The sequence below is a fragment of the Phyllopteryx taeniolatus genome, chromosome 11, assembly GCF_024500385.1.
Source record: "Phyllopteryx taeniolatus isolate TA_2022b chromosome 11, UOR_Ptae_1.2, whole genome shotgun sequence".
Lineage (NCBI taxonomy): Eukaryota > Metazoa > Chordata > Actinopteri > Syngnathiformes > Syngnathidae > Phyllopteryx > Phyllopteryx taeniolatus.
In genome coordinates, this window is record NC_084512.1 from 22,790,518 (window position 1) to 22,813,693 (window position 23,176).

At 43.0% G+C, this 23,176-nt stretch overlaps 1 protein-coding gene across 1 annotated transcript in view; it reads right to left on the reverse strand.

Moving 5' to 3' along the window:
• Window positions 1-11: 11 nt before the first annotated feature.
• The window catches only part of LOC133485397 (collagen alpha-1(XVII) chain-like), a 29,712-nt gene continuing 6,547 nt past the window's right edge, over window positions 12-23,176 (reverse strand). The window contains exons 5-51 of the mRNA XM_061788993.1: window positions 22,434-22,700; window positions 22,272-22,328; window positions 20,566-20,601; window positions 20,432-20,482; window positions 18,464-18,619; window positions 16,789-17,475; window positions 15,088-15,165; window positions 14,921-14,986; window positions 14,491-14,625; window positions 14,316-14,408; window positions 14,204-14,248; window positions 14,001-14,135; window positions 11,966-12,793; window positions 11,835-11,885; window positions 11,554-11,580; window positions 10,994-11,056; window positions 10,824-10,919; window positions 10,132-10,167; window positions 10,016-10,042; window positions 9,140-9,184; window positions 8,999-9,061; window positions 8,676-8,702; window positions 7,888-7,959; window positions 7,712-7,747; window positions 7,605-7,640; window positions 7,077-7,139; window positions 6,939-6,965; window positions 6,789-6,863; window positions 5,842-5,922; window positions 5,709-5,768; window positions 5,563-5,622; window positions 5,467-5,493; window positions 5,283-5,333; window positions 5,126-5,212; window positions 5,012-5,050; window positions 4,663-4,773; window positions 4,468-4,587; window positions 4,283-4,396; window positions 4,050-4,184; window positions 3,854-3,982; window positions 3,598-3,777; window positions 3,156-3,296; window positions 2,851-3,081; window positions 2,439-2,603; window positions 2,287-2,367; window positions 1,594-1,677; window positions 12-649 (exon numbers count right to left, since the gene is read on the reverse strand). Of these exons, the coding sequence (XP_061644977.1) occupies window positions 597-649; window positions 1,594-1,677; window positions 2,287-2,367; window positions 2,439-2,603; window positions 2,851-3,081; window positions 3,156-3,296; window positions 3,598-3,777; window positions 3,854-3,982; window positions 4,050-4,184; window positions 4,283-4,396; window positions 4,468-4,587; window positions 4,663-4,773; window positions 5,012-5,050; window positions 5,126-5,212; window positions 5,283-5,333; window positions 5,467-5,493; window positions 5,563-5,622; window positions 5,709-5,768; window positions 5,842-5,922; window positions 6,789-6,863; window positions 6,939-6,965; window positions 7,077-7,139; window positions 7,605-7,640; window positions 7,712-7,747; window positions 7,888-7,959; window positions 8,676-8,702; window positions 8,999-9,061; window positions 9,140-9,184; window positions 10,016-10,042; window positions 10,132-10,167; window positions 10,824-10,919; window positions 10,994-11,056; window positions 11,554-11,580; window positions 11,835-11,885; window positions 11,966-12,793; window positions 14,001-14,135; window positions 14,204-14,248; window positions 14,316-14,408; window positions 14,491-14,625; window positions 14,921-14,986; window positions 15,088-15,165; window positions 16,789-17,475; window positions 18,464-18,619; window positions 20,432-20,482; window positions 20,566-20,601; window positions 22,272-22,328; window positions 22,434-22,700 (5,327 nt within the window). The 3' untranslated portion in view covers window positions 12-596. The remainder of the gene's footprint in view (window positions 650-1,593; window positions 1,678-2,286; window positions 2,368-2,438; window positions 2,604-2,850; window positions 3,082-3,155; window positions 3,297-3,597; window positions 3,778-3,853; window positions 3,983-4,049; window positions 4,185-4,282; window positions 4,397-4,467; window positions 4,588-4,662; window positions 4,774-5,011; window positions 5,051-5,125; window positions 5,213-5,282; window positions 5,334-5,466; window positions 5,494-5,562; window positions 5,623-5,708; window positions 5,769-5,841; window positions 5,923-6,788; window positions 6,864-6,938; window positions 6,966-7,076; window positions 7,140-7,604; window positions 7,641-7,711; window positions 7,748-7,887; window positions 7,960-8,675; window positions 8,703-8,998; window positions 9,062-9,139; window positions 9,185-10,015; window positions 10,043-10,131; window positions 10,168-10,823; window positions 10,920-10,993; window positions 11,057-11,553; window positions 11,581-11,834; window positions 11,886-11,965; window positions 12,794-14,000; window positions 14,136-14,203; window positions 14,249-14,315; window positions 14,409-14,490; window positions 14,626-14,920; window positions 14,987-15,087; window positions 15,166-16,788; window positions 17,476-18,463; window positions 18,620-20,431; window positions 20,483-20,565; window positions 20,602-22,271; window positions 22,329-22,433; window positions 22,701-23,176) is intronic.

Genomic DNA, 23,176 nt, shown 5'->3' on the forward strand with positions numbered 1-23,176 from the left:
AAACAAGCGGCAGCAATTTATAATTTAATCTTTTCCAAAAAAGAAATGTGATGGTATAAAGTCAGTGTTCTCTCATACAAAAATATACAATCTAATCAGTTATTCCTTCAGCTTCGTCTGCAGCCCTAAAGCGGAATATCGCTTCATTTAAATATTAATCTACAAATCTTTCTTCAAGTACAGTAATAATCGGTCCTAAATACAGCAATCAATCAATGGCTGAGTGAATGCTAATTCTACAATGCTAACATAAATATGTTCTATTATGTAATTTTAAATCCTTTTTGGAGAGATCATGGAGGCCTGTGTGGCAAGTGGCTTATAATATAATTTTCATGAAACAGCAATTAACGCATTGACCTCAATACAGTAGAATACTCAAAAAATGAAACGCTTCAGTCTAAAGCTTAATCCTACTATAATAATATTTTCATCCAAAAAAATTAAGCAAATATTAAACATCCACATGAGCAATGGAAAAATGTTTGTCCAAAAAACAAAACACCGGCCAGCAGCAAAGCTAAAGATAAAATCATTACTAAAGTTTTTTTTTTCCTTCCGTTGAGAACAGAGAAGAAGAAAGTGGTAGCCATGCTTCAGCCGCCATCTGCTGGACCTTCCTGCTGCTCCCGCTTGATTACTTTACCTCCTGTAACAACAACACATAATGCTCATCATATATAATACATTGCGTCATACATTTAGGATATAGTAACAATTGGCTTTTTAATGGCAGGAATACAAATATTTGGATCTCTGAAGAACCTGCCCATCCATCAAGCGTGAAAGAGAACCGTAAAAAGTAAATCTTTTTTCTGCCTATTCCTGAAAATGTGACCCAGAGCCATATGGGTTCAACATACGACGCGAGCCAGCCCGCCGAGCCATTCCATAGAGAAGACGGCCAAATGCCTGCTAGAACGTGCACGCTTGCTAGCGAGAGCCCGCTCACTGTTACACGCACACACTAGCAGGTGAGATGACAAGACCCAGCATGCTGAGTAATACGGAATAAAAGATGGCCGAATGCCAGCAGGAATGCGCACACTAGCCAGCGATATCCAGCCCACTGTCACGCAAACACTTGCTGGCGAGATCCAGCCTGCTGTCACACGCACTCGGCAGTGAGATCCGGCCCGCTGTTATACATACAGTTGCTGAAGAGATGACAATAGGCGGCCCGCCAGGCCACTATTACATGCACTCGCCAGCAAGTGTATGCATAGCAGGAGGCTGGATCTCTGACAAGATCCAAGCTCCCTGTTACACATGCACTTGCCGGCAAGAGGACGAAGGCAGCCTGCGAAGCTTCTCTCGTCACTAGGCTCCACAGCGGTTGTCATTGGCCCAGCAGTATATGGGGGCGGGGTGAGGGCTGCCTCACTTGCGTGAGACAGGGCCAACCCTTAAATTGGGTTAATTTCAGCAAGACAAGAAATAGTGTACTATCATGCTTCATCCTTGGGGTATGTTGTTGAAAGCATATGATAGAAATGTTATTAAAACACCTGGGAACAGTTTGAAATTTTGAAAAAATGCATAATACGTCTCCGTTAAAGAAAATGGCTTGCGGAGTCGGACATTTTTTAGTACCCGCGTTCCTCCTCTGTACTCGATGTGGAATTTGGATCGTGTACGTCCCTGGAATTCCTGGTAAACCCGGACGTCCGGCATCACCTGTAAACAAATCAAATTGAAAAATCACTTACAATCCTCAGATGAACTTCCAGAATACAGTGGTAACTTCACATAAGAGTCTCCCAACACGTGTTTTTCAGGTTACGAGCCATTGCTTGGTGAGTTTTTTGAGACCCAAAGGGTTCAATGTTTTTCAATTTAGTGTCATCCATCTGTCTAGGGTACGTGGTTCAAGTTGAGTAGAAATTGGAGAAAAGTTCATTTCTGAAGGACCACTGGAAATGGTCGAAATAACCCCAAAAATGGCCACTTCAAACCAAAATGGCAGACTTCTTGGGTTCTTGAGACTTTTTTTTGTACATCTACACACGAAGGACACACCGACCAAATTTCACGTTGCTAAGTCAAGCTTACTCTGGCCTTGCGGAGCTGTGTTGTTAGAATTTCACTGAAAATGGCCAAAACGACACTAAAATGGCCGCTTATACCAAAATAGCTTCCTGTCTTTTCGGTCACGGCTTCTTTGGGCATTTTTGTAGGTCTACGAATGACAGACACACCTACCAAATTTTACGTTGCTAAGTAAACTGGCTCTGACTTTTTCCAAATTTCATGTTTCTAAGTGAAACTACTTCCTATTGACTGTACCCTTATCTCCCTTGGGTCCCGGGTAGCCTCTGTCTCCTCTTGGTCCGGTGACTCCTGGAGGACCAGGGATGGTCCCGTGAGCTGTGGCAAGAGAAGACGGCTCAGTCAGAAGCTCACGTGAGTTTGACCCCTTCCATGATCCGAGTTCTCACTTCTGAAGAAGTCCATGAGGTCAGCCGTGACGTTGCCATAGGCCGCGATTACCCGGCTGTAACCGGGCGCTCCGGGTGGTCCCGGTGGGCCGGGAGGGCCTTGGACAGCTCTTACATTCGTCCTCCAAGGACCCTCCACCAGGTACTCCTGAAGGAGGCCTTGGTCTGAGTGAGGGGAGAAACACACTGCTGTTTATTTCTGACTTTTAGTAGTCGTAGTTTTGAAAAATGTATACAATACGTTTTTCTCAAGATGTGACATTTCTAGGGAATTACTGGACATCATCATTTGCCTTCGATCTGATTTTGGTGCAAAATATTGTATCGGTGTTTGGCGCACAATTTTTCCTTCGAACGGGTTGAACTCTGCTGAGTCACGACGCTGCTATTACGTCCCGTGTCGTCCACTCACTCTTGATGTAGTCGGAGACTTTCAGGGCCACGCTGCTGTAGTCCAAGGTCTCGCTCAGCTTGCTGACGTCAATCTCGTGCTGCTGGGATACGTGGCGAGAGTCGCTCTGAGAGGAGCTGTGACTCTGGCTGGTGTGTCTTTGGCTGTAACCCGGCTCGCCACGATCTCCCTTGTGGCCCCTCGGCCCCGGAGGGCCTGGGGGTCCAATGAAGGCGCGTCGAACGCTATCGGCTGATGGAAATCGGTGATGTTTGTAAACGTTGTTATTTGCGAAAATGGCAGCTCGTAGTAAAGTCGAGGCTTACTAGTCAGGTAGTCGTGAACTTCAGTACGGATGGTGTCCCGGGGGAAGGTTCCGCTGTAAGAAACGGTACCACCGGAGCTACCGGGTGGTCCTTGAGGGCCTGGAGGTCCGGGAGGGCCTGGAAGACCTCTGAGGCCAGAGCCTGTCAAACACCCAATGTTGGATTTTGAATTGTACAGTATGTCAAGCGTTCCATCATGAGAGACTTTAATTTAGACATACATTATCGTTCGCTATGACGTCTGCTAGCCAGAGGCTGAGTTGCACTGTGGTTGTTTAGGGAGTGTGGCTAGAGTGGGACGAACTTACACTTCCTGTTCCTTACCCAGGGTTTTACAGTGATTATCTCACATTTTTCATAATTTTTTCAGATTTTTCCCACACCACAGAGCAAGCGGTTTTGATCTGCAAAACTGGAATGTTGGGTTGGCGTCTTTACTTACCCTGCAGGTTACGCTGAAGCTCCTCCAAGCTGTACCCGCGACCGCCCGCCCCCAACACAGTGGTTGTGGATACTCCAGGCGGCCCTTGAGGACCGGGGGATCCTGGTTGACCAGGAGTACCAGGAGGACCTGGGGAACCTTGGTGCACAGCAGAACCTATCCATGTACGGAACTCTGGATCTGTGCGGGAAGGAAAACGTGGAGTTACTCATCTGACTGAGAGGGAGGATCAAGTGGATTGTGGAATCTGTTTTACTTCTAACTAGCGCGGAGTAATCGATTGAAACAGTTGAATAGCCCGTGCCGCCCGTGCCGCCTGAGCCGCCAGCTCCTGGAGGCCCAGGGAGCCCTGGTGGTCCGGGTGGTCCTCTCGCGATTCCTCTGTCTGTTGACCAAAAATGAACAGTTGTTTGACTGACATGGCGACACCACGGTTTTGATTCTGGACTCACCGTTCATTATGTTGAAGACATATGTTGCTACCTCCTCGATACTGTAAATGCTAGAAATCCCTCCCGGACCTCCTGGTGGTCCGGGTGGTCCTTGAGGACCCGGTGGGCCTGACAGGTATCTCCTCACCTCTTCTCCTAGAGATTATAGAGAGGTTAAACACTGTAACAGGAAAGGTATTTATGTCATTGACTCGAACGCTGTCTTTCCACCGCACAGTGTTTGTTGTACTTACTCTGCAGCATGGCAATCAGACCACTGACCGTCAGGGCCCCTCCGGGTCCAGGGGGTCCAGGTGGTCCCGGAAGACCCTGAACACCAATGCTGATGCCCGAGCTGGAGCCCGAACCTGCAGGACAACCAAGTCAGACAAACACTCCTCCCCGTGTTAAAAACGAAGAGAAAAAACTTGAGACTCACGCCGCAAGTAGGCTACAATACGAGCGGAGATCTCCTCTATGGAACCCGAGAAGGTTCCGGGTTGTCCTGGAGGTCCAGGTGGACCTGGAGGTCCTGGAACGCCAGACTGTCTGCTTCTACCTGCAACGTGATGATACTTAGTAGTCATACAAATGGTCTTCATAGGCGGTCTTTGAAGTTCAGTGAGGAAATTACTTAGGTAGTCCGTCAAGTACTGGCGCATCTCGATGGATGAAGAGAAGGACCCAGGAGGTCCGGGAGGTCCTTGAGGCCCTGGAGGACCGGGAGTCCCTGCGGTGACTGAGCCTGAAGAAAAAGAGGATGTTGGTGTGACAAAGAGTGCTGTCACTAGGGTTGCAAAGGGGTTAATTTCTTACAGGTTTTGGTAAATTTCCATGGGAAAGATGGGAAATTTGGGTAATAATCAAAATTGGAAACTTTCCATGGGAATTATGAGAATTCCCTGGGAATTGAGGGCAATTTAATGTAAAGGTATCATTTTTGTTCCCTTCACTTGTGCAGGTTTCAGAATGACTCAATCTACCTCGAGAAGATCCGGGAATTCCAGGAGCTCCAGTGTCACCTTAGAAGCAGAAACAACAAACCTTCATTGGACGTTCTGTTTAAAGCTAATCTTCTGAGTCCTTACTAACTTTACCTTTGACTCCCTGTGGTCCTGGCAGTCCAGGATGCCCTGGTGGTCCTGGGGGTCCTTGCACTCTGTGTTCTCCAGTATAGGTGGACACTGTGAAGGGGGGAAAAATAGAATGATGCAATTTTTAGTGATTTTCTGTTTGAAATGTTCCTGAGCTGACCTCTCTCCAAGCTTCCTGGTCTTCCTGGCAAGCCGGGTTGTCCTGGTTCACCTGGAGCACCACAGTGAATTAATAATGTATAAATACACATCCCCCCGCATAGTCCCCATTCATTACTCGTGGATTCACTATCACCCGTGAATAAAAGGTGATTCCTCAATATAATCACTTCTCTAAGAATCACCTTGGTAGCCTCTTGGTCCAGGAGAACCTAAACACAGATGGAAAAATGACTGAGATATAATGGATTGAAAATGCTAAGATCACTCGGTGTGGTCACCTGTGGATCCTTTTTGCCCAGCAGGCCCTGGTGGTCCTGGTGGCCCAGTATAGAAGGTTCCTGAGTGTTGAAATAATTGTATTGTTATCTTGTATGAATTCCTTAAATGCTGCTAATGTGTACAATCCCATTTAGTGATTTCATACCAGAGCTGGATGTAAAACCAGAATCCCCTTTGTCACCTTTAGGTCCTGGTCTTCCGTAACCTAGCCAGACGCAGAGTTGTTTACACAGTCAAGTCAATGTACTACTATGGTTCTCCCATCAGGTGATACATACCTGGCTGACCTGGAGGTCCAGGTGGCCCAGGTGGACCCGGTGGGCCGGCTGGGGATGACACACCACCAGAAGCAAACTGCCCTAAATCATCATTAAAATAAAAAGTTCAAGGAGAAATATGTCCTAATGAAAACCATTTTGGTAAAATTAATAGTGGAAATCATATACATAGCACACATTAGCCTTGGGGAATGGGAATCATATCACTCGTTGCTTGATAAGACACAGAAAATGGATTTTCTGTATAAGGATTTCTTAACTGGAGACTATGAAGACATTTCCTATGGCTTTTTTCACTTTGGCAAAAAAAAATAAAAAAAAAATAAAAAATATATATATATATATATATTTATATATCTTTAAGGAAAAAATATATATATTTCATGCTGTAAAATAATTACATTTTCATAATGAGTGAATATTTTAACAATTTGTTCAATTGACTTAAAATTGATGCCATTTTGGCACCTATTTTTTTTAACACCACAGTCATAATAAATAAATACATAAATAACTTTATTAATTAATTTAAAAGACATGTATTTTTATATTGATGGTAATCAATCTATATTTTTTATTAGGTAACTCATATTTACATTTTCCTGTATATTTATGTCATTATGTCACAAAAAACACCCTCTTCACACACGCACACACACAAAAAAAACTACATTTACTCACAATTTAATTCAATTCAAACTTGAGGAGATTCCATGTCGAACCAGATTTGAATACATATTTTCTATCTCTAATATGTCCTCTGCCCTGACACCACATTTTGCAGACAGCCGTTGTCCTCACCCTTCATTTCCGGTCTGTCTCTCATGCATCCTGCTTAATTAAGGCTCACATAGTGCATTCCTCGAGTTCATATGCAGAAGATAATATTACATCTAGGATAACAGTAGTTTTTTTTTTTTTTTGATAAACAGGAGAATAGTACTCACTCTCAGCTACGCTCGAGCTGAAACTCTCAGACGTCCTCACTGTTGATCCTGATTCTCCTCTGTCACCTTTAGGACCTGCCAAGACCAACAACATGCACCATGTAGATAAAATATATTTGAAAATACTTGTGAAGACGTGTAAGTCTTTACCTGCAGGACCGGATGGGCCAGCGGGACCTGAGAAGATATTTCACCACAAAAGAACATTCAATTTTACCAGAGCGTGTATTCACATGTTGTTATTATGTTATTATCGTGTTATTACAAGGTTGAAATACGGTGTGAGACCTGATACTCCCTGAGGTCCGCGAGGCCCAGGTGGTCCAGGGATATGTACAGTGGCGACACCGGCTGGAAAACGAGAGACAGATAAGAACCCTCACATTGAAAACTACGAATACACTGGTACATGGACTTACGCGTTTAATTTGTTATGTGACCAAGCTAGTAAAGTAACTCTATTTACTTGTAAATGAAATACATTTTCCCATTTAAATTGATTGGAATTAAGTAATGTTAGCCATTTACCACATGGTTAGTTCAGTTCAGTGTGAGCATGTTTTTCATGCTCCTTGTGAGTATTTTCATTTTGTATTTGTGTTTGATTGTTTGTCTCATCAATAAATCATTGTAACTCTGCTTTTTTTCCATTTCACTCAAGTGGTGGAGTATCCGGATGTCACTCATCCTGTAATTACAATTTTGCCTCGGAACACAAAAGCAAAATATCAACCGAGTGACAACTTCTAACTCAAAAAAACTCGTAAGCTGGGACACTCATGGGTATGGTTTAGAATGTGTTCTTAGGCTACTTACCTGCATTGATAATTCTGCCCGCTTCCCCTGTATCACCTGAAACAACACAGACACAATCATTATTTTATTTATTCGGAAAGCCTGCAGATTTTGTGCTGGTTCTTTACCTTTTTGGCCTGATTGACCTGGATTGCCTGGTAGTCCTTCAAGAAGAAGAAAACACCGTTTCACTTCACAGTCTTTTTTTTAAATATTTCAAAGCAACAGTTTTGTAATGGCCAAGAATGTTGTTAAAATTGATACATATAATCAATTCCAATGTTTCAGAGGAGCAGGACAGCACCTGGAGGTCCAGCATCTCCTGGCGGCCCAGCTGGACCTCGAAGTCCAGGGTGGCCAGGACTGCCAAGATCACCTGCGGGCATGTACAGTATATCATTTACGATAAGAAATGTCCTGAAACTTTACTTAAATATAGAAATGTGTCATTGAGGATGAATGAAAGGAAACCGTTGACGGTCTTTCGAATGGCATAACGTAAAGAAACATCACATTCGGCAGGATACAATAAACAAGTAAAGCTGCAAACGGAGAGAAGTGGGCCCTTGCCACGGCATTTTCATGCGGAATCCTTCAAAAAATTGATCATCATGAACTTCAATGCCATGTTCTGGCCACATTAGTGTTGTCTAGGATACTTTCTTCCAATTGGGGCTCATTTGGGTGAATTCCATAGTATGGGTTTGTCAAAGTAAGAGCCCTGGAATTTGCCCAAAATGGCTACTTCAAACAAAAAAGGCTCACTTCCTGTTCAATTTTGGGCATGGCTCCTTGAGACTTTTTTCATGCATCTCCACACAATTTCATGACAACTGGTGAAACTGGTGTCGGGGGGCTAATTTTCTCAAACTTTCCAGAGGGCGCTACTGAGTGAGTTTTGTGGGAGTTGTGTTGCGAACTCCTAAAATCCATACAATTTCACCAGGACACACATGGTTGCAAAAACCGATGACTTTTCAGCCAAGTTAGGGCTCCCAGAAAGGTGATTTAAAAAATGATAAACACAGTGATTCCAGGAGGGCTTAAACCTAATTATGAGCAACTTGGCTAACCAGAAATGCTAACATTTACCTCTTGAGCCTTTTGCCCCATCTTGTCCTGAAGATACAAACACACAAACACTCACGTTAAGCTACTATAGTCGGGAAAAACTGAAACATAATAACATAATAACTCCTCCCTGCTGCCCACTAAAGGAGCATCACTGATAACATTCCACATTGTATTTGTGGTCTTTACATCCAAACAGTGAAAAATACAATCAATGAGTGGTAAAATATCTTGCAGTTGATATTTTTCTATCCATATCAGACAATTTCATTCAAATGTCCTACAGTATTAAACAGTAAAACCCTTTTATATACAGTATGTGGTTAACTGGTGGTCACACTCACCTGTTGATCCCTTTGATCCTTTCTCTCCAGCCGGCCCGGGAAGACCAGGTAAACCACGATCACCTGACCACACAGAAGTGAATTTAAGTTGATTTTACTTTAATACAACTTGTTATTATTTCAATACTTTACGGATTTTACCTTTAAGACCGGGTGACCCTGCTTCTCCGCGGAAACCCTGAGGACCTGGTCGAACAAATTGATCATGTTTAAAAACAAGCAATCCAAAAATGTGTTTGCCAATACTATCGTCCATTATTTTTGGAGCCAGTCAACCCCAGCTATTCACAGGGATAGGGAGTAATTGACGACCACCCAAAAAAGATTTGTAATTGCCTATATTAGAAATGGACAGAAACATTGTCATTTGTGTAAGAGTAGGTGGAAGAGAACCTAGAAAGGTGGAGGTATGCAGTGCAGAGACCAGGAGTGAAGGTGCAGGAGCTCAAGTACTGTATTTGAGATCAACTTTTCAGAGTTTCAATGGGGACTTGGAAGAGAGGCAAAGGAGAGGCTACAGGCAGGATAGAATGGGTGGTGGAAAGTGTCAGGGGTGATCTGTGACCGAAGAGCTCCAGCAAATGTGAAAGGAAAGCTTTACAGTATTTGGTCTGGAGAGGGTAGCAATGACCAGAAGACAGGAGACAGAGCTGGAGGTGGCAGAGGTAAAGATTCTCTTTGGGCGAGACCAGGAATGAGATCATCAGCGGGACAGCACAGGCTGGAAGGTTTGGAAACAAAGCTAGAGAGCCAAGATCGAGATTGTCTGGCCATGTGCAGAGGAAGGATAGTGGATTTAGGGAGCCTGGAAATGTAGCCACCGGTTAGGAGGCAAAGAGGAGATTTATGGACGTGATGAGGAAAGACTTGCAGATAACTGGAGTTAGCGCAGAAGATGCAGAGGATAGGGCGAGATGGAAGAGAATGATTTGCTTTGGCAAAATACAGAATATAGTTAAGCTCAAAGAGAAAGAAGAAGAATCTTGCTTGAACGAATGAGAACAGGAAGACGCTCACCTGGTGCTCCAAGGAGCCCGGAAGCACCTAGAGTGAATAATCAGTGCCGAGTTAAGCTATATACTGTAGATGTGTAACTTAATTACTACTAAAAACTAGTGGAGGTGAGGTCTCACCTTTTTGACCAGGGACTCCAGGTTCCCCAGAATTACCTTCCAGAACAAAAACAATGACATACTGAAGATTGACAGGACTTCCTTGTGATTTTTCTCCCACTCCTACCATACACCGGTAATGCTACTTGGCTCCCTACTACTGTCATATCCTCTCCGTCATGTCCCATCCTCTCCTATTTGCTACTGGTCTTGTCCTTCCACACAGGGTGTAGCACTGCCTTCCCAGTCCACATATACTGTAGACCAAAAAACAACTCCTGGCTCACTACCCCTGTCCTGTCCTGTCTCGCCCCAACTCCTGGCTCACTACCCCTGTCCGGATTTATCACTAGCCTTGTCCTGTTTCGTCCAATCCTATTTGCCACTCATCATGTCCCTTCCTCACAAGTTCTAGAACAGTCCACATATACTGTAGATACAATGTATCTCTTGGCTCACGACTCGTGTCCTATTATGTCCTGTCCAATTTGCTAATTGTCATGTCACTTCCTTACAGGCTGTAGCACTGCATTTCCAGTACATACACACATAAAATTCAACTTCTATGTGTATATGTTTTTGTTCTTTTTTAATATCCATGTCAATACAATTGACAACAGAAGGGGTATTTCAAACTTGAGGCAGACAGATCCACCATACTGCATGAATCAGCAGCCCAACCGGCCAGGGGCAAAACATTTCGTTTTATGTACCTTTTTCACCTTTGGTGCCAAATCCTGCTTCACCTCTGGGTCCAGGAGGGCCTTCTCGCCCCCTCAAACCAGGAGGACCCTCCATTCCATGTTCACCTACAGAGACATGTTGACACTTATTAACCCACCTTAAAACAGTCCAAACAGTGTACTTTTACCACTATCCATACCATGGCTTCCTTTCTGGCCCTTTGGACCCTGAGGACCCTCATGCCCAATGGGACCAGGAGCACCTGAGGTCAAAACGTTTTATATTAACCAACAGACAATATTGTATGTCAAAAAGCATCTCCTTTTTTTCTGATGTGTTTAGCAACCAATGTCTGTCATAACAAATATTATTTGTAACTAAATGATTCTAATATATTCAGGAAAACTGTTCAAAATTGTCACCAAAAAACACATTTAACACTGTTTTGCATTTAAGATAGTAATGTAAGATACACTTTAAAACACTAGGGGGTGCAAGAAACATCATATGTCCCTCAAGGCTGCATTTAAAACTGTGAAGTTGCAAAAATCCCAATTTTGACCATTTTTCGACAGCTTTGATCATTTGTAAAAACAAATAAATTTCACAGAACAACTGTATACAGAGAGGATAGAGTGACATAGCTACACTTTTACTCATCAGAGGTCTGGAATGTATGATTTCACAGTTTTCTGGAACACAGTGTTACGCTCCAAATGCTGTGATGCCATTCAAGTCCTGATTCCTGTCATCCCTTACCTGGAAATCCGGGTTGACCATTGTCACCTGTGATGACAAAAACACACATTTGATTTTTTGTTCCAATACTTTGGCTCATAAGAAAATGTGTCAGTTGTAGCACAAATTGTGTTTTTTTTGTTTGGACAAAAAAATAAAAAAATACACCTATTCGCTGTTTTTGTGATCGTTTTGAAATGCCCTATGATGCCACAAGATGACGCCAAAGCCCTTTTTAGTAGAAAAGTAATCAAGGTACCACTGTCTGTTCGGGCGAAGGTAAGTAATAAAACAAAAGTCACCTTTAGGTCCAGGCAGTCCTCTTTCTCCTTGCATTGCGCCTGTTACAAAAGCTGAAAATAAGATAATATATATATTAATATTATATGTGCTTTATGTCCATGTAAGCATCCATATTCATGTCTTAAGTTACCTTGGAATGCCTGCGACTGCATTTCCCCTCTCACCATGCGCTGGATGGCCATGTGAAGAGCGGCGGCGTCCACGTAACCACCGGTCCCGCTGGTCCAGAAGCCCTGACCGCCATTGTGGCTCACGCTGGAGGTGCCGGTGAAACTGGTGGTGTGGCTAGAAGACGAGCCGCCGCCGATGCTGCCGGCGCCGCCCAAGCTGGTTCCGCTGGTGCCTGCGCCGCCGCTGGAGCCGGTTCCGCTGGCACCAGCGGCAGCACCGCCACTGGCGCCACTGGTGTGGGTACTACCAGTAAGGATGGTAGTACGACCGGAACTGGAGCCGCCACCGAAGCTGGTGCCTGCGCCACCACTTGCACCGGTTCCGCTGGCTCCAGCACCGCCAGCTACGCTGGTTCCACTAGCTCCACCGCCACCTATGCTGGTTCCACTGGTTCCACCGCCACCTATGCTGGTTCCACTGGTTCCACCGCCACCTATGCTGGTTCCACTGGTTCCAGCGCCACCCATACTGGTACCACTGGCTCCAGTGCCTCCACCCATGCTGGTACCACTGGTGTCACCAGCACCTCCAGCTCCAGCTCCAGCACTGACACCCACGCCCCCAGCAGAACTACCGCCCCCAGCACCAGCAGCAACTCCGATTTGCGTTCCAGAACTGGAGTCCGAGCCTCCTCCTCCAAATACGAATATGTCCGTTTTGGACTGGTCCCCACCGTCCACGAAGGTGTTGCCGCCAAGACCTACGAGGCGACTGGTGCGAGCAGAGATGATGGCCGACTCGCTCTCCAGAGTGGCCACGCGATTGTTCAGCTTTCTCACATCCTCGGCTAGAAATGACAACGGGATCCTACGTTTAATTTCGTTGAATAACATTTAGAGTCAATAGAAAATGTTTCTATAGAAGGTAGAGTTAGGCATTCCCAGATGAACATTAAAATATGCCCCCAAGTGGCTACCAACGAACGAACCAGCGAATGACATCAGTGCAATCTGATTGGACGCTTTGTAAGCGCTGTGATCATCCGACGATGATATGACATCATTGGGTTTACATTTTTTTATGTTGTTATTGGACAATAATAATAGAATTGAGCCACTTAACAAGAAATTAATTTTCTCCGAAGCTATTTTAAGATGTATCTTAATCACAATAATTTTCTAGCTTAATATAATCATAACTACTTCTTTATTACGTTATTGGATAAATGTGATTAATTTATCAATTTATTTTTTAAAAAAATCACATGAAATGTGTCACTGCAAACATTCTTAACAGAATGAAGCAACGTAATAATAAATTGCTAATTATTGTAACTAGTTTATTACAATGGTTTTGGACAATAATAATTCAATTCAGTAATTTAACAAGAAAAGCATTTACAATTTGTATAGACATTCTTAAAAAGTTAAATTGCCATTAAATTCAGTTGATTGTTATTTACATTGTAATATGTAGTTTATTACAATGTTATTGGACAATAACCATACCATTCTACCATTTAACAAGAAAACAATTTGCAGTGCGTTTCTATAGATGTTGTCAACTAAATTAATCTACGTTAAAATTAGGTTCCAATTATTTGCATTTTAATATTGTCACTAGTTTATTACAATGGTATTGAACAATAATCATTACTTTCTGTCATTAAGAAAGATGAACCTACATCAAATTCAATGTTGTGATAACTAGTTTAGTACAACGTTATAGGACAAGAATAATTCCATTCTGACATTTAACATGGAAATAAATGGCAATATGTCTCTATAAACATGTTTACGGAGATGAATCTAGATTATAGTTAGGTTCTAGTCATTTGAATTCTAATAACTAGTTTATTACACTGTTATTGAACAATAATAATTTGTGATGGTTTGCAAATTCTGACATGCAACAAATTAATTTGCACTGCATTTTGAAATATAAATGTATAAAAAGAATGATTAGGTACTAGTTATTCAAATCATAATAACTAGTTTATTACAATGTTATTGGACAGTAACAATCGGTGATATTTTGCAAAGGAAGGACCTTACCCAGTGCAATGAGGCCGAAGAGGAGACCGAGCAGGAGCAAGAAGAGGAGCAGGAATGCCAGCAGCCACTTCCACCACGAGCAACAGGCGTCGAAACAGCAACACCAGCCGCAGACGCCACCCTTCTTGCGAAGCTCTGCGGACGGAGGCGACGTTTAATTCAAATCAAAGTGTGACGAGACTGTACATGCAGAAAATACATACGTGCATGTGTGCCTTTGTCTTTCATTAGAACTCCTGAGGATCCATCTGGTGAATGCACACAGCTTTAGTTTCAAGAATGAAAGCCGAGGTATTGTTGCGGTTTTAGACTCACAGTAGGCGTTTCCTGTTCCTGCCTTGAGCTGACCTCCTTCGCCGTAGCTTGTGATGAGCTTCTCCTTCTGGATGGAGTCGCTCGAGAGGGAACCTGAAACATCCAAATACACGTCTGTAGTCGGCGTTCACAGTTTTTCCACTTTAATTTCTGACCATGCGAAGGCAGGCCTCACCTCCTCCTACAGTCCTGGTGAACTGCTTGCCGCTGTCTTTGGCCAAAATGAGCGTTTCCGTGTCCCTGGCGTTGTCCTTGTCTGAATTCACGAACATGTAGTCCTTGTACGCGTCCTCGTTTTGGGATCTCGTGGCTGAAGACCACATAAATGAGAAGGTCAGTAATGTCACTGTGTATTCTCTCCAATGGGGAGCTTCGTATCAGAATTTTTGCCTTGAAAGGATAATAATTTGATCCTTAAACTAAATTGTGTAGTACTTCGACTTTGCGTATTTAAAAAAAATTATTCATAATTAGCACGTAATAACTACTTTAATACAATGTAACTACACAATAATAATATAATTCAGCATTAAGCAGCTTTACTATAAGCTGAATGCTTTGACAGTAGATTTTTCTATCCACCAGGGGGCACTAGAGCAGCTTACTTGAAGAGACTCCGGTGCCAACGACACCACCGCCAACACCAGACACGTTTTTCTGAATTCCATAAGCTGTAAAGAAAAAAAAACACAAACAGGAAAGGTGAACTTTCACAGCAGGTAATATTTCATATATCATATTTTATGTTCATGACATTTAGAAAATTTCGTACTTGTCATGTTGGCATTTGTGCCGCTTGTAGTGATTGCACTGCCAGAAGTGGGCGCCAAATTATTCTGAAAGCCATAAACTGCGGGGGGGAAAAAATTGATCTCATCATTTTTTGTTTTTGTTTTGAGAAAGGTAAGAATTGGTTATTGCTACAATATAGAAAACAAGTTCATAATGAGTAAATTTAAATACAGGCACACTTAACATGTCTTGTATGTAGAAAGGTTTTCTTATATGACTTTTGTTGTAGCGGCACGGTGGCCGACTGGTTAGAGCGTCAGCCTCACAGTTCTGAGGATGCATGTTCTCCCCGTGCCTGCGTGGGTTTTCTCCGGGCACTCCGGTTTCCTCCCACATCCCAAAAACATGCATGAATTGGAGACTCTAAATTGCCCGTAGGCATGACTGTGAGTGCGAATGGTTGTTTGTTCCTATGTGCCCTGCGATTGGCTGGCAACCAGTTCAGGGTGTACCCCGCCTCCTGCCCGATGACAGCTGGGATAGGCTCCAGCACCCCCGCGACCCTAGTGAGGAGAAGCGGCTCAGAAAATGGATGGATGGATGGATGGATGACTTTTGTTGTTTGACTTATTTCAAATTATACATTTGTATGTGCAAATTTACCTCATTTTATGTTATCCATATGATTACCCAATATCCAATATTTTATTTATTTCTTTACATGATACTATAAATTAGCATACTATCAAGGTATCAAATTTAAGGGCATATACTTGGCCCATGACAACTAAAACAACCACAACAACAATCATAATTATTCATGATAATTAAAATGCAGGAAAAAGTATAAAAGTTTAAAAAAACAAAAAAAATCTATATTTTATTAACATATTTCATTTTTATTAGTAGTTCAATCAGTTATTAATTACATTAAAAACTATCCATCCATCCATCCATTTTCCGAGCCGCTTCTCCTCACTAGGGTCGCGTGCGTGCTGGAGCCTATCCCAGCTTTCATCGGGCAGGAGGCGGGGTACACCCTGAACTGGTTGCCAGCCAATCGCAGGGCACATAGGAACAAACAACCATTCGCACTCACAGTCATGCCTACGGGCAATTTAGAGTCTCCAATTCATGCATGTTTTTGGGATGTGGGAGGAAACCGGAGTGCCCGGAGAAAACCCACGCAGGCACGGGGAGAACATGCAAACTCCACACAGGCGGGGCCAGGGATTGAACCCGGGTCCTCAGAACTGTGAGGCTGACGCTCTAACCAGTCGGCCACCGTGCCGCCCACATTAAAAACTATTCAAAAATAATATGCATGATTATTCATTATTTAGTGGTTGATTTATATGCAAAAAGCAATGTATATATTTGCGTATGTTATATATTTGCTTTTTAAATACATATTTTATACTGACTAATAATAAAATTACTCGTCATCAAGACATTTTTTCCACTCCTTTTTGAACATGGAAAGCTACTTTTATTGTCAATTTTTGATGGTTTACTTAAAAAGACAATTTTTTGAAACATTTTCCTATTCAAATAAATCAAAATAAATCAAAGATTTCTTTGTTGATTTGGGGTTGTTGGGTTTACTTATTTTTTTATATCAGTAAATCTATTCAAATACATAACAGTTTGTATTGTATAATTAGCATTAATGTTAAATATATGTATATAAAATATATATAGACAGTATCACATAGAATAGAATGTACTGTATGAAGCTCACCTGACAGGGATGGTGCGCCCAGGCCAACGGGCGTCGCTCCCCCCGACATATTGTTGGCGCCGGCCTGGTACGCGTAACTGCTGCCGGTGCCCGCCGCCACCACGGTGGTCCCGGAGCCGGAGGGCAAAGTGGCGACGGACCACGGGAAGGCCGGAAGCGCGACGTCCGAGTCGTACTGGGTCGACCTCACGCCGGAGTCGTGGATGGCGGATTTCTGACTGATACTGTACTGGGATGACCTCACTCCAGTATCGTACTGACCGGACCTCAAACTACCGCCATACTGGGATGATATGGCACCAGTATCGTACTGGCCTGACCTCAAACTACCATTATACTGGGCGGATACGGCTCCAGTATTCTGCGTCAGGGATCTGACGCCAGTATCGTACTGTCCTGCTTTGGCGCTACCGTTATACTGTCCTGTCCACACCCCTGTATCATACGATAATGATCTCGCACCGGTACCGTACTGGCCAGATCTCACGCCTGTTTCATACGTGACTGACCTCACGCCAATGTCTGACCTCCCCGCGTCACTGTAGTGGCCCGATTTGAGACTGCCTTCATAATGGCTGGTTTTGCCGCCCGTATAGAACTGGCCGGCTGTCAGACCCGTTTCGAGCAAGCCGGACGAGTCTACGGTGCGGAAGCCATCCGATCTGCCACCGGAACCAAATGTCAACACTGTGAAAGAGAGATTTAAGAGAGGTTTAATGTCTCCTCAAAATGATTCAATACATAGCCATTAACAGCTCAACAACTTGCAACAAAAGTGAGTACACCCCTAAGTGAAACTGTCCAAATTGGACTCAAAATGTCAGTATTTTGTGTTTTACAAAAATGAAAGTGGTGTACTCACTTTAGTGAGATACCGGATTAATAAAAAAAAAACATACTGTATTGTTACCTCTCTAAAAAAAAAAGATCTTTATTACCGGTATGTGGCACTGCGCCACATTCACACAATGTCTGTTTACTATTATTCCTTCCACGATTGAAAAACCTCATCATGCCCTCCCAAACTCATCAACATTTGCAAGTGTGTGCATCCTGGTAAGAATTTAATGTATGTATTTTAGACTCCAAAACATTTTTTGTAAATATTTTGTGACATCTTTTCAAGAGACCACACTTGGCTACAATGTAAAATAGTCAGTGTGCAGCTTGTAAAACTGTAAATTTACTGTCCCCTCAAAATAGCTCAACACACAGGCATTATTGTCAAAACCATTGGCAACAAAAGTGAGTACACCCCTTAGTGAAAATGTCCAAATCGGGCCAAAAGTGTCAATAATTTGTGTTTTACAGAATTGCGAGGAGTGTACTCACTTTTGTGTTAGATATTTGTAAATGCGTAATTTATGCAAGTTTGTGATGCATGTTGCTTGTTGTGCATGTGTACCTAATGAAGAGTCCTGTGTGGTTGGACAACACGTCATGCTCATGTTTTTGTACGGCACATCGTCATCATTGTTGTCATTGCACTTGGTTAGCTATACACAAAGTGTACATTTTCATTCAACTAAATCTTAGCCTGAAATGTCAGTGTTCCCCGTGAATTCACTTTCTCAGGAAAGCAGATGTCGTGTGTGTGACTAATGGGAGGGAGACAAAGTGTCTGTGCATGTGCGTGGGAGTGGGTAGGAGGGAAACTTGCGGCGGGGTCAAATACCCGATTGCGAGGCCCGAGAGGTCACAGAGATGGTCTGGGTCTCCACGCTGGCCTTCTTGGGGCCGCTCATGATGGCCGAGGTGCTGGAGGCGCGGGCGGGGCTGGAGCTGCTGGAGCGAACCTTCAGCAGCTTCTTCACGTCGTCGAGCTCCGCCCCTGCACATGTCGAGTAAACACTTAACAACAAATATGTTTTCTAATGTGAAAAATGGCACTCTAATTGCACTTATATTACTATGATGCAGTAATGACATAATTGAATATGAATCATTTTTTGCCACATGAGAACATTGTGCTGCTCCTTCTGGTGTTTGTGCCTTGGCCACATGGGGGCAGTATATTACAGGCGTAGACACACACACAAAGAAGTGTTTCAAAATTAACTCATGAAGCTGCTGTAAAATGTTATTTTTTCCAAATAGTTAACATTTTTACACGATTTTAAGCTCTAATTCAATCGACGTCATCGTCTCAGCGCTCTTTCTTAGGACTCGTGTTTAGAAAAAAATGAAATTTGGCAAAATACCTGCTTAAAAATGGAAAATGCGAGCACAAAACAGAAAAAAGAGATCTTTCGTTTCACCGCGAGGTAACAAACGTGAACTGATGGTGGCCGGATGTTGTGAAGTTCGCTGTCGCCACTTAGCGGTGAATTGTCTGAAGCCATTACCATCGACCATTGCTTTTAAATATATAGTACACCATGAATACATGCCTTGAAAGGCATAGGAAGTCTTGTGGCAATAATATCGTGGGCTTTGAGCGTATATTCCATGCAAGCACTAAAATAAATGTAGCAGCGGCAATTATCTTTTTAGATGAAGTGGATATGATGTGAAAAGGCAAGCATCCGCTTTGCAGTTGTGTCGTCTGAACTGGAAATGTGTTCCATTCCGGCCGAGTTCTGTTTGAGAGCGTGTGAAGCGTTATCCCCCTCAAGTTAAAGAACAGAATGCTCCTTCCTAACAAATAAGAAGCAGCTGCGTGGGTAATTGGACACCCGGCCCATGTGGGGTTAGGTCTGCTAAAACCGCATCGACTGCCTCCTGGGCGTCTGCCTGGGCCGAGAATAGGCGGCGTTCGCGCTGTTACGGTGCATTTCGATTGCGGCGTTTCACCGTGGGGTTCCCAGTGCACGTTTTTCTCTTCAATGCGAAGAAATCCCTCACATTCTGAGCTGAATGCCATGTGCATAATGGAAAATGTCTTTTTTAAATAGTCTCCAGAGTGCAGTGTGAAATTAAACCACCAAGTAAATCTTTAGGTATTTGCCTATTTCTGAACATTCGTTTGTCACCAAGCCATTTTGCACTAAATGACATAATAATCATAATACGTGTCTTCACATTTTTTTATTCTTTTAGGCTTTGTTTCCATCAACTCGGTGAATGCAACGAGAAAGTCTTTTCATTTCCTCAAAAGTTTTATTGTATTGTGGGTGTGAATAAAACCAGTCAATATCTGGTGTGACCACTATATTGTGGATTTCCACCTATGACAGGAGGGTCTGGAATGTATCCATGCGATAAACGGGGTTCACTTTGTGTCCTTTAATGGATGAAATGGCTACCATTATTTACTTCAATACAGCAAGGGGGCGTGATCAGCGAGCAGGAGCATGTGGTCAACAGTGAGTCACTTGCACCACCGCTGATGCCAAATCTGCACCAGAAGCAGCACAGTGCAAACAAAACCCTCAATCAAGCCCGTCTGAAAGCCAGGTTTTACATTGTGCTCAAGGGCCACGTGTTAGCGATTTTGACATAAACACACACGTGAGAAATTCAGGAATGTCTGACGCGGGAAGAGAAATAGCGAGCCCCGACGGGGCCGTAACTCCAAATAAAAATAAAAAAACGTGACTCCAAAGTAGCTTGTAAACGATCCACGAGGTCCCTTCAGCGGGAATAAAGGTGCTTTGTTGCTTTATGATACGTCGCGTAACGAACAAAAGCGAAGCCGACTCACATCTGCCGGCCGTGGGAGAGGCGCTTTGCAGCCGGGCGCGGATCTCGCTCTCTGTGCGGTGAACAAAGAAAATCCAGATTTCAATCAAACGGGAACATTTTGATGTGGAGGCGCTACGGAAAAGGAGTGCGTACCTCGGCTCTCGCTTCTCCCTCTGGTGTTGCCGGAGCCTGGAAAGTCCAAACACAAAATCCAAATGATTAGGCGTATGTTGCTTTTGGTCTTTTTTCCTTAATATTCAGCAGTATTTATTGTGAATACATATGCTTTTGACCCTCACTAATTATATTAGCTTCTATAATAATCTGGATTTAATTGACCAAAACCACCACTGAGACAGCAAAATGATCAAACACAACACTTTAAATTCATGGTGGCCACATCACGATTTTTACCTCCCTTTATACCCGAAGCAGATGACGCTTTAATGTGTTTTTTTTTGTTGTTGCTGTTGTAGGGTGCGACAGTGCGTTGTCTTGCATAAGAATAATTTGACCGCATATTCTTTTTATACCATGGGAGGAAATGGTCAGTTTGAAAATTAGCCTGTGTATTATTGCATTTGTCTGGCGGAAACCTTTACTTAAGGAACGATGTTCCTGAGTCACACACTGATTTTAAAACGGTACCATCATTTTCTTGAAATGTGCGGTGTTTTCATTCCTTCTCATGAATTCTCGTTGTCGTTCTTTTCATCGACAGAAGCTATTTTTGTTCATTTTCTTAAATAGTAGTCCATGCGATTTATGGTGGATAAAGGTTTTGTTCATCAACAGTTATATTAGCTTCTAAAATAATCTGGATTTTATTAAAGAAAAAAAGAGCATGGTCTGATTAACAGTCCAGTAATATTAGTTGCATTCATTTAGTCATTTTCCCCTTAAAATTGATTGGTTAATTCAAATGTATTAATTCATTTTTATTAATTTCTTTCAATTTCATTAATCTCATTAAATAGCGGATTTATTGTAAATAATAACACATATATTAAAATATTACAACAATATTTTTGACACAGGTTTGACATTTTTTATTTAGTTTAATAACTAATTCATTATAATTAACTGAGTTATAAATACTACAATTAACCAATTAAAAAATAGTATTTTATTCTCAAAATAAACCAAAGTATCTTGACTTTTTTCTTTTTTAAACCTCATCTCTGAATGACCATGTGTCCAATTTTCAAAATCCAATGTGGCCCTTGAGCCCAAACGTTTGACCGCCATTTATTTATAATGTTCAAATGTTACTTAAAACGCTGGCTGTGCAGTTTAACATGTTATATTGGCCACAGTTAGACCCTGGAACGGATTACAGCGCAACCTATTCGCTAGGCGCAAAATCATCTATTTGCTGAACCTATCCTCTGTTAGTCGCTAGGAAACTTGCCTATGAGCTGTGTTTGTCCTCTTTCTGAAACACGCTAAGATACCATAAAATGGTGCCAAAGCACTGTCTTATATAAAAGTAGTGCCTTGGTGCCGTCTTGGTACCAAGGAACTATATTGAAGTGAGAGCAGGAGTTTCTATTAAACAGACCAAAGCCCTGTCTTATTGAAAAGTAGTGCTTTGGTGCCATTTTGTTGCCAAGAAACTATGTTGAAGTGAGAGGAGGAGCTTCTTTTAGATAGCCCAAGGCCCAATCTTAGAGAAAAGTAGTGTTTTGGTGCCATGTATAGGCAATTCTAATGCTTTTTGGTCTGAGTCAATTACTGGCAGATTTTCACTATTTCCAACAGGGCTCGGTCGTGTACGTCCATAATTTCCTATTGGAAGAAATTTGTTTCTGAGGTTGACTATCGTGATTAAAAGATTAGAAGCTGTCAGAATCACTTACAATAGATTCCGTAGTCTTTGCGGGAAAATTCCGGGGAGGAATTAGCACTGGAACTCCCTGGAAGAGACACAATAGGGCATCACAAGTATAAACAGTGTCCTTATGTGGCCCCCGTGGCTTCCTTCACCTCCACCACGCCAACTTGGTTTACGACCCACTCACCCTCGTAACCTCCAGAGCGGCTGGACGCTGCGTGCTTCCTGTCCGCGGAGGCGGCCTGCGTTCTCTTTCCGCCGCTGCCCGACGAGCTGACCTTGGTCACCGAGCTGACGACGTAGCTGCTTCCTCCTCCTACTCCGCCGCCGCCGCCGCTGCCGTAGCCCTCGCCATCAGGGTAGCTCCCGGCGCCGTCGCCCACGCCGTTGGCGTCTCCTCCAAGGTAAACCCCCGAGGAGGAGCTGTAGTTACTGCTGCTCACGCCCACTGAAGCTGCGAGGACACGGAGAAGATGTTTTGGTGGGACTGACGAGCGTTCACATTTGTATGGCGATTTTGCAGGCATTACAGAAATAATGATTGTGTTTTCATTTTGTGAATGCTGAGTTACATTTTGGTAAATATTCTATTATATCTTTTCATGGGACCTCACGGGGGGGGGGGGAAATGACAATTTCGAAAATGTAAAGTTGCGTAACAGTGTAAATTTACCGTCCGCTCGAAATAACTCAACACATAGACATTAATGTCTAGACCGCTGGCAACAAAAGCGAGTACACCCCTAAGTGAAAATGTCCAAATTGGGCCCCTGGAGCCATTTTTCCTTCCTGGTGTCATGTGGGGAACAGGTGTGTAAAAGTTGGTGTTATCACTCATAATCACTCTCATACTGGTTACTGTAAGGAGCAACTTAACAAGATTTTAGAAAATTGGATGATGGGTTCTGGAGTTTTTTGTGTTGGGAAAAA